At 39.2% G+C, this 9886-nt stretch overlaps 2 protein-coding genes across 2 annotated transcripts in view; one reads left to right on the top strand and one right to left on the bottom strand.

Moving 5' to 3' along the window:
- On the bottom strand, positions 1 to 9338 carry bap1 (BRCA1 associated deubiquitinase 1). Its single transcript, XM_008409668.2, has 17 exons — positions 9170 to 9338; positions 8932 to 8961; positions 8759 to 8813; positions 8502 to 8634; positions 7822 to 7941; positions 6757 to 6818; positions 6451 to 6593; positions 5436 to 5514; positions 5213 to 5336; positions 4927 to 5023; positions 4207 to 4382; positions 3700 to 3833; positions 2486 to 2949; positions 2155 to 2381; positions 1887 to 1979; positions 1719 to 1791; positions 1 to 771 (listed from the first exon to the last, which is right to left on the bottom strand). Exons 1-17 carry the CDS (start codon positions 9207 to 9209, stop codon positions 638 to 640), a joined length of 2184 nt encoding a protein of 727 aa, XP_008407890.1. The 5' UTR covers positions 9210 to 9338; the 3' UTR covers positions 1 to 637.
- A 64-nt stretch (positions 9339 to 9402) lies between these two features.
- The window catches only part of rad54l2 (RAD54 like 2), a 24332-nt gene continuing 23848 nt past the window's right edge, over positions 9403 to 9886 (top strand). The window contains exon 1 of the mRNA XM_008409665.2: positions 9403 to 9488. The gene's annotated coding sequence lies outside the window, so the exon portion shown is untranslated. The remainder of the gene's footprint in view (positions 9489 to 9886) is intronic.

The following is a 9886-nucleotide window of genomic DNA, read 5'->3' on the forward strand; positions in this document are numbered from 1 at the left end:
TGCTTTAATAAACCAACTTTATTTCAGAATAAACTGGCAAGCACAGAGAATTACCGAATTTAGTCTACGGGCCAAATAACATGTAAATATATACAAAAATATAAAGCAGCACAAATTAAACTTAACTCACTCTGAGATCCAAAACAGGTACAAACACAACCCCTATGTGTATATCTGCAGAATCCCCTAAAGACACATAAACAAGTAAAGAAGGCATTTCAAACCCTTACAGTCATTGTCAGTTTTAAATAACATGATAAAAAGACAACAGTACATTACTGGGTAAATTCCTCCACTGAATGTGTTGACGCTGAAATTTACTGAAAGAGTAAAAAAAAAAAAAAATCAAACAAACAAAAAAACCACATTCAATACTTCATTGGCACTTAGAAAATATTGACTTTTAGTTAACAGTTCAGTTTTACATAAGCTGGAGCTGCTTGAAAGTACTGACGATAAAAACAATGCAAGCATCACACGAACATTTACAAGAGCACGACCGAAAGCAGATTTCATGAAGCACAAAAAAAATAAAATACAGCACAATACTGTCGAAAGGAATGATTTTTCAGAAGTGAAGCAACATCATTTTATTCCTTGCAGTGATTGCTTGATGTTCATTTGACTTTGACTGTGATTACTGGCGTTTGGCTTTATAAGGTCGGGAGCGTTTCCTTCGATCAGGCTTCCTCTGCTTGTGCAGCCGGCCGATGCTCACTCCCTGCCGGCGGCGCACAGAGATGTTTTGCTCCACGAGGCTGGCCAGCATGCCTGTAGAATATGCACCGAAATATCAGGGAAGGTAAGAGGACAATATTAGCATAAGTGGACGGTAGGTTTTTTTTGCTGTTGTTAATCTTCGGTCAAAGAGACGGAGAGGGATAGAGGTTTATGTAGCGTGTGACAGTTCTTTTTTTTGTTGTTTTTTTTTTGTCTAACTGGTGAGATTTTTCACAGCTCAAAAGCTTAGGGCAGACATCCTGAACTAACAAGTTTCAGTGTGGAAACGTCCAAGAGTTTGGCACAAATGGTTTAACACAGACCTACAGAAAATACACCCGGTCCTGGGCTTGTGGTCAATCTGCATAGCTAAGCAAGAAAAACATTAACTGTCTAAGAAGCACAAAGTTAAAGATCAACACTTGTAAAATATATTATATATTAATCATCCACCCATCCAAGTCCATCTCTGTCGACCATCTTTTTTGAGTATCTTTTTATTATTTCTGCCATGGATATAAACACAGATATCTTGACCTAAGAAGGTCAAATAGAACTGATTGTAAAACATTGTAAAGAAAACAATACATGACCTGTGAAGCCTTTCTGGGGGCATGAGATATGTGAATTTTTATATGGTAGGTTAAACGAGCCTGAGGCAGCTCATTTTTTAAGGATTTTTATAAGAGTGAAGGTCCTTACAAGCAAGTTAAGCCCAAGACCAACACATTATTACAATTTAACATTAAATACCCCAAAGATAAGTGAAAGTGGGGCTTCTTTAATTTTTTTAATACACCCGATCTTGTTTAAATATTGAAAATGTTTTGTTTTAAACCTTGAGCCAACAGCCTAGAAACAAGAAGCTGTGCAAAATTTTTACTAGCTTTTGTTAACTGGACCACAAGAGAGTTTTAAATGACAGATTTTAATAAGAGGGTAAAGAAAGATAAAAAAACAGCAACAAGTATCAAAAACGACTAGATTTTTTTTTTTACCTTCTTGGGCCAACATTGATATAAATGTGCAGATAAACTCGTCGTAATTGTGAGTCCTCCTCTGATCATCTATCTGCACAAGTAAAATAAACATTTAGACTCAAAGTCGACAAAAACAAATTTTGACCAAAAACAGTGAATTCAAGGTGAAATGACAAATGCACTTACTTTGAATTTCTTTCTCTTTTCTACTTCCTCCTTTAGAAACACCTCATAATTGGCAATGTCAGCTTCTACACACTTGAGTAGTGCAAGCAGCTCCTGCAAAAGGCAATGAGGTGACTCGCTGCTTGTGTTTACGTGTTTCTACCCATCACAGGCATCAGCTTTCTTACCAGCAGCACAAGCAAAAAATAAACAAGATCTAAAGGTGCTATACAGTCCAAATATGCCCTGTAAGGATATGTAGTGCAGCACTTTACAACAAAGGACTTACTTTTGGAGAGTACTTATCCCCTGGTGGCTTGCTGTCTGCTCCAGACTCTGTAACATTGAGCTTTTCCTTGCCAGGTTTCAAATCCGCACCGTCTTCGTTCTCGTCTTCTTTCTTCACCGCTACAGATGGTCCCTCATCTCCTTCCTTTATGGCATCTTTTTCATCTTCCTTCACTTTGAGTTTTACCTTCTCAGGGGTGCAGAGCTTCGTGCCTTCAGCAGAATCTCCTGTACAGGTAATGAAGACAGATGCGGCATGTGGTTTACAAATTAGGAACTCGAGTTTTACTTGAGAAAACTAAGACGGCGACGTTCACTTCCTGTTCGCTCACCAGATGGAGGGAGAGCGTAAATGACTCCGTCGTCCTGAAGGTGCAACAGCGACGCACTGACTGAAGGTCCCAGCTCTCTTACGGCGCGGTTGTGTCTGGAGTCCAGCCTCAACATTTCATCCTCTCCGAACAGCACGCGGGACAGATGGGACGCGACTGGGCTCGAGGGACGCGTGGCCGCCTGAGAGCGAGCCGGCGAGCGCAGCGGGGAGTTGAAGGCGCTGCCAATTTCAGAGGCCGTGTCTGTGCTTTCGTTGCTGGGCGTGGGGGAAGGCTGCGAGGCGGACGTGATGCAGATACCCCCGGTGCGACCTTCAGTGCGCACAGACAGGGGGGTGTTTACGCCGTCTTTTCTTTGAGCTTCCTTCTTCAGTTTCTCTGCCAAAACGTTGAGGGCAATCTGGCTCTCCATCCCGGTCCCAACCCGTCCCGTTCTGGACCGCAGGCTCGCCTTTCGTCTGAATCTAAAAAAAAGAAAAAAGAAAAACAAACAAAAAAAAAAAGCATATTTTAAAGATCTTATCAAAACAAAGGTATTCATTATTAAAATGTTTAGAATTCTCTTTTAACTTTAACACCTTCTTTTCTCCCCCCCACCACATCGCCACCACAAACCTCTGTGATTTTTGGAGGGATCTGACTCATTTAAAGGAAAATCTTGTCTGTAAAAAAAATATAACAAAGTCACCTTTAAAAACTCTGATTTTGAATGATTCACTTTCTAATTCTGACACCCTGATGTGGTTACCAGAATGTTTCACAGTGAGAGTAGTTTTTTCAGGGTTGCGTCTATTCTTATCAGGGTCAAAAAGTTCAATTTTTGTCTCCTCTAACCACAGAAGCTTGTTTCACATAATTGCTGTTTCCCCAACTTGACATGCGGCAAAGTGCCATGAACATTTTCTCAGGTTGCCTTTGACTTTCATCCTGCCGCTCTTCTATGAAGACAATTTTTGTGAAGCGCATGACTAACAGTTGCTCCACAGACAGATTGTCCGCCCAGCTGTGGGTCTTTGCCGCTAATTACCAACTTTTTCTCCGGCCTCTCTGCTGTCATCCTTCCACTTCACGGTACCGTTTGTTCAGTTATGTTCTCTAACCAACCTCGACCTCTGATGCCTTCACTGAACAGCTGGATTTGTACTGAGAACAAATTGAAGCTTGTGGTTTTAAAAACCCCTTGTAAGACGCTACATGGAAACTAAAACTCTTGCCTGCTGGAAGCACTTGCGGAACCTGCTGCTTCTTCCTCGTCTTCGTCAAATTCGTCTTCGTCGTCCGAGAACGGAGGCTGAGGAGGGCCTGCTGTCCGAGAGCGTCCGACACCAGCTGCTAGGTCTTCCTCCTCCTATGAATCAGAGCAAAAACGATTACAGTCAGGGAAGTTTTTATTTCTGCATCACACCAAAACAATAAATCAAAGGGAAGGACTTTGCAGGGTAATTGTTCAGATTTAAGTTTAAATGAAACTTTCACTGAAGGCATCGAGCTTAAAAGTTACTGTGTATGCAATCGAAGATAAGAGGTTTGCAGGGTTTTAAGAAAAAAAGCAATACTGTGATATATTTCGGTATATTTTTTCGAGACAGCTCAACATTTGATGGCATTTTCCTCACAAAACTCCAAACAAAACAACTCCCTGGTTAAGCCACGATTGGTCACACAAAACTGCAATTTCATTACAACTGAAGTGCCTGGAATGTCTTCACGCTCGTTCTCACCTGCATCGGGGACTTGGCGTAGTTGTGGTTGTCGAGGAAGGCAGGCAGGCGCTGAACGATGGGGTTGACTTGCTGGGCTCCTCCTCCTGTGGGGGCAGCAGGTTTTCCCATGACCTTTGAGCTTCCGGAGGGGCCAGCGCCGTCCTTGGACTGAGCCCCCGACTCGTCCACTGAATCTAGAATTAGAACCGGTTGAGTTTCACGTTTCTGAAAAACCCAAGCATGGACTATAGGATGTGAGACGAAGACAGATGGCACGAAAGATGGCGAGGGTTTATCAAAAGCGAAGTCTTGGCAAACATTCTCAATTAAATGTAAGTCTGGTATGTATCTGGCTCACTCTGATGAAAGATTAGCCTTTCTTTTTTCTTTCTACAAACACTGGCCTGTATTTATCTCCAACCAGCAACGCTGACCAGCTTCTATTTCCCCTTCTACAGACAGGCCTCCTCACAGCATGATGCTGCCACCACCGGGTTTCACTGTGAAGGTGTAGCTTTCCACTACAAAGAGTGTTGGATCAAAACCAAAAAGTTAAATTATAGTCTCATCCGATTAGAGCACATCCTCCTGTTTAGCTTGTTGAACACTTCAAGCAAGATGTTCTATGACTTTCTTTGAACATTGACTTTCTTCTTGTCACTGTTCCATAAAGACAAGATTGGTGAATTGAGAGAACGGAGTCGACAAAGTTAGCTAAAGTCCTTCTTGGGACAGTACCTGCATCTGCTTCTTTCTTGACGGTGTTTTCATCAGGAGACGAAGAGTTCTGCTGCTTCTTGTCCTGGACAACCTCCGGCTGAGTGAGCCGGATCATCTGAAGACGGGACATCATATTTTATTAAATCATTATTAGGTTTTCATTAAGACACAGACCTCAGTCTGCAGGAACGCTCGAGAAGATTTTGCTTGGGTAAAGTTTAAAGCCGCTGAACGTCGACAAATGCATTTCCACTGAGTCAAGAAGCGATTTAGTATTGAAACTTAGTTTAGCCCAGTTCCTGACCTTCTGCAGACCCTCCAGAATGGTCTGTCGGTTCCTTTTTAGAATATCCAGCTTGGACTCATACTTCATTCTGCGGTCAGGCACCACTGCCATCAGGTTGAAGCGGATGTCATGGTACGGCTCACTGGAAAGAGGAAGAGCAGCAGCAGTCTGAGAATTAAGCCCGAAGGGCTGGCATAGAAGGTAAAGCACTACTGCTTTTGCTAAATGGTGCGTGACTCACCCAGCAGTGGCCAGGCCGATCCTCTCCATAATAACACGGCGAGCCTTGTCGGTCCATTCCTCATCCTCTCCCCAGGGCCCTACAGGATTGTGTTATAAATCTACATCATTTAAGAGCAAAACAACTCCAATGGTTCACACAACAACCCTAGACGTGATGAAAAAGTTCAAGTAAAAACAGAATTTTTATAAGGCGAATAAAAGATAAAATAAAGGTCTACTATATTTTCAGACAGACTGGTCTTTCATTTTGTATTTACCTTCGACACCAAAAGTCCTAATGAGACAACATGTGACTTCAGTTAAAATTGCTCCTAAATGGTTATGTTTTATTTTTACTTTGAATTTGGTATTACCAGCATTAATGTAGATGACAGAGTGAATGATAAATGAAATCATAAATTTAGAACTACATCACCTAAGACAAAAGAGCTATTCAAACCAATTTGGACTTAAAATATTATTTCTCTCCGAACTTAGAAACAACCACAACAAACAACCTTTGTTATTGCTGACTTTTAAGCTTTAACAGCCTTTTAACTGTAGCATCTTCATTTCATTCAATTCTGGACTTTGACTAGGCCACTCCAAAGCCTTAATTTTGGTTTTGGATTTTTGTTGAGTCCAGAGTTATATAACCCAGGTACACTCGAGCTTAACTTCACAAACTGTTTCCTGATCTTTCTTAATCAGGCTTCATTGTATGTTCAATCATGACAATTCAAACCCTGAAGAAGTAAAACAGTCCCAGACCATCTTATTACCACCTGCTTATGCCAGATGCAACAGGAAGCTCACCTTCCAAAGCATTTTGTCTTGTCAGTCCACAAAATGTTTCATCAAAAGTCTTGAGAATTATTGTGATGTTTTTTAGGAAACTGTGAGTTCAGCTTTTATGATTATTTTTTGTTCTGCAATGTTTTTCACCTTAGAGTCAGACCTCAAGAGCCAGTGTACATATACGTATACATATACATATACACATACACATACATAGTACCCATATAAAGTCTCACCATGATCAATGGGATAAGCCTTGAGCCCATCAAGCTCAAAGAGGCGGTCTTTGATTGGCACGTAGCTGACAAAGTGGAAGGCCTCCATCGTCCGCACTGCACTGATCCCGTTCTGTTTCTCCGGAAGGTGCCTGGGCTCCGGTCTCCATGGAAACATCAAAACAGGGAGTTTGAGAAAGGGATAAATGCACAAAAGCATGCTATGTTACATAACATGTCAGATCAGAAAAGGAAAAGTTTTTTTTCCCCTCTCTTCAGACCCAAGGCCATCTGAGAGTTTCTGAAGTAACACTGACTGTAACCTACCTGGCATGGCTGTTGTGTGCCCTGGCGAGCTCTGGAGCGTTTCCTATCGCGTAGCCTTTGCTCTGAAAGCAAAGAAAAGTATACAATGTGAAAATTTTGTTGAGAAAATACAGAATATGTTGAAAGAAAAGGAAACACTTAAACAGAACAAATGTAGCAAAAAATTGTTTCACACAAAACATTTACTTAAGCATCTTTTTTTTTTTAAAAGAAGTAGTATTAATGCATTGTATTTTTTAAATTTCTACTTGAGAAATATTTTGCAGAAATGCTATGTTTACCCGAGTACAATTTCTGGCTACTCTACCAACCTCAAGTTACTGCACAGAAAGACGAACAAACACATTTTAACCAAACGCACACGTGTCTGGTGGAACTTATAGTTTGCACACCAGTCTATCTGCTTTTTTCTCAGCAGATGGAAAAAAGTATTGTTCTACTTTTTTCCATCTGCTGAGCCTGTTTTGCCACTTGGAGGCCAGGTGAACATGCAGCAGATATAGTCACTGGAAATACTCTGCACAGTTCTAGCATTTATATTTTACCCACTGTAAATGTGGCTCAACTGTAAATGAAAGATATATACTGGAAGATCTTTTTAAGCAAGGGTTTAAAAAGTTCTTTATTGTGGAAAATTATTTTGTAATTATGTAATTTATTTTTTTAAAAATTTATTATTCTAAATACCAGAACCAGCACAGAATTTTCTAGCTGTCTATGAATATTTTTGTTTTCAGATCAAGCAAAACTATTTAAGTTGCCTTTTACCAAATACTTTTTTTACGTAATCTTTTAGATGATCACTTTTTACTTCTACTTGAGTAAACACATAATGAACTTGGGTACAATGTCTCACCTCTGGGTTTATGCTACAAAATGATAGAATACCATAATTAACATTGTGTATTGTTTTAATGTATATTTTAGTAACGCTCATACAAAAAAGCCATGCTATTTTATTGAGCTGTAAGAATAACAATATTTTACAGCTGTATTTGTTTAAAACATGTGGAAAACAAACCCTTTGAAAGCAGAAGTTAGCGGTTGAGTGGAGGGATAACTTACCTCAGGACTGAAGCCTTTAGTAAAAGCCTTAATGCGACTGAGGGTGGTGCCGAGTTCAACTCCACTGCAGTTCAGAAGAACACTCAGCAAGGCATGAGTGGCACATGAGTTTGGTATCAGCTAGAAAAGAGTAAACGGATAAAAATGTTGAATGACTTCAAAATTATTTTGGGGGGTGAAGGACAGGGGGCAGCTTGAATCTACATGTAGAAAGAAGCTTTTACAGTGGATTTATTTTTTTACATGTTACAACCCCAAACATTAGTGTACAGCTGTGATCTATAAAGGTAAATTGCTTGCTTATAAATCACACGGATTTATAAATCTCATGTTTGTTTTTGTTTTTTTACGTACACCGTTTCCGCCTTTTGATCGTACCTACACATTTCAGTATGAATCCCACGCACATTGACTCTGTTGCTATAAAGCCACTTTGTAAATTAGTTGATAGTTTAACTATAGTAATTAACCACTACTCACTAGGACGCAATCTTTAACATCCTGCCTGACATCGGAAAGTGTTGCTTAAATATTTCAACACAATAATACAATCTTTTTGGTGAAGTGCACTTTGAATTTGGTGAAGTGCACAAAAATTCAAGAATTACTTATTGAAAGAAACACATAAAACAATGCTACAATGATAAACACTCTGTTATATCCATGTATAAAACAGTTACCTGATGGGCAAAGAACATGTCATTTACAATTTCCTCATCTATAACTGAGGTCTCATCCACCAAGGTGTTGACTTTTCTCCTGGACCGTCGCTCTTCAATCCACTTAAACAGGAAGATGAAGCCATAAACAGGACTGAAAAGGAAAACGAAACACACTTTTACTGCTGTTAAAACAAATGCATGAGCATATCTATGTTTTTATATGTATATATAAAATGTGTATTCCTGAAATGTTGTTGTTTTGCAACCAAACTGACCTGTGACATTTACTTTGCAGATCATAGATTTCCTCAACTTGGACGCCTTTGACACCTACAGAAAAGTCCCAAAAATAAACGTTAAAACGTTAGGATTTGTTTTATCCTCTTTGTAAAGAGTTGCAGTTTGCAGCAGCTCCGTAAAAATTTTAGTCTGTAAACCAAATGCTTACCAAAATCTTCCACCAGCAAAGTAAACAACCCTGCAAAAACAAAACAAGTCAGTTGAAAGTGCAAATATATACACTGAAAAGCTATAAAACAAAATGTTAAACTTTATTTTACATGATAGTTGTTTATTGTTCTACATTAAGGTTAATTTGTAAACGTTTATTTTATACCTGCACTGGCCAGTTGGCTACATGTGGAAGCTAATGTTTGTTAGCCTAAATATCGTCCGATATTTCTCACCTGGATCACTCTCCAACTCCAGCCAGCCTTTGTTGTTCATTTTGAACGTGTGGAGAGGAGACTAATATTTAAGATACATTCCAGTCCATGTCCAGAGGCGGCTGAAGATGTTTTGTAGCTGAACTTAAGTTTCCTCTCGCGTAGCAAACGAAGAAAGATCAACATAAACACAATAGACAAAACTGGTCGCTGACCAACTACGTCATCAGAAGGCGACAGATGGTTGTCACAAAAAAAACAGTCCGACCTAACCGGGATTCGGATCGCCTCATCAAAAAGAGAAGGATTTTTCGAATCCCAAACGACTCTTAAAGAACAAGTAAGAAAACGTTTACAGCACATGTTGTGCTTTAGCATTGGAACATTTCTAGTGGAAAAACCCTACAAGCTTGAATGCAAAAATGTTTTTCCAACCTCAGTTTCTAAATCCAACATGGCTTACTCATATGGAGAGCCATTTCAGCCAAAATTAAATAAATAAATAAATGGGTGAAATAAATAAAAAATGAGTAAAATAAATCAAAAAATGAAGAAAATGAGTGAAATAAATAAATAATTTGTTAAATAAATAATTTAGCTTTTTCATTAACCCATTTTTTCATTTATTTATTTTTCATATTATCAATTTCTCAATTTCCCTTTTTTCATTAATCTATTTTTCATTTACCCACTTTTCATTAATCTATTTTTCATTTAACCATTTTTTAATTTAGCTTT

The sequence above is a fragment of the Poecilia reticulata genome, linkage group LG5, assembly GCF_000633615.1.
Source record: "Poecilia reticulata strain Guanapo linkage group LG5, Guppy_female_1.0+MT, whole genome shotgun sequence".
NCBI lineage: Eukaryota > Metazoa > Chordata > Actinopteri > Cyprinodontiformes > Poeciliidae > Poecilia > Poecilia reticulata.

Coding starts and splice junctions, on each gene's coding strand:
- bap1 (XM_008409668.2), bottom strand. CDS start 9,209: ATGAACAACAAAGGCTGGCTGGAGTTGGAGAGTGATCCAG. Junction 3,834..4,206: donor ACGCCAAGTCCCCGATGCAG/GTGAGAACGAGC, acceptor TCTGATTCATAG/GAGGAGGAAGACCTAGCAGC. Junction 1,792..1,886: donor AAAAGAGAAAGAAATTCAAA/GTAAGTGCATTT, acceptor TTACTTGTGCAG/ATAGATGATCAGAGGAGGAC.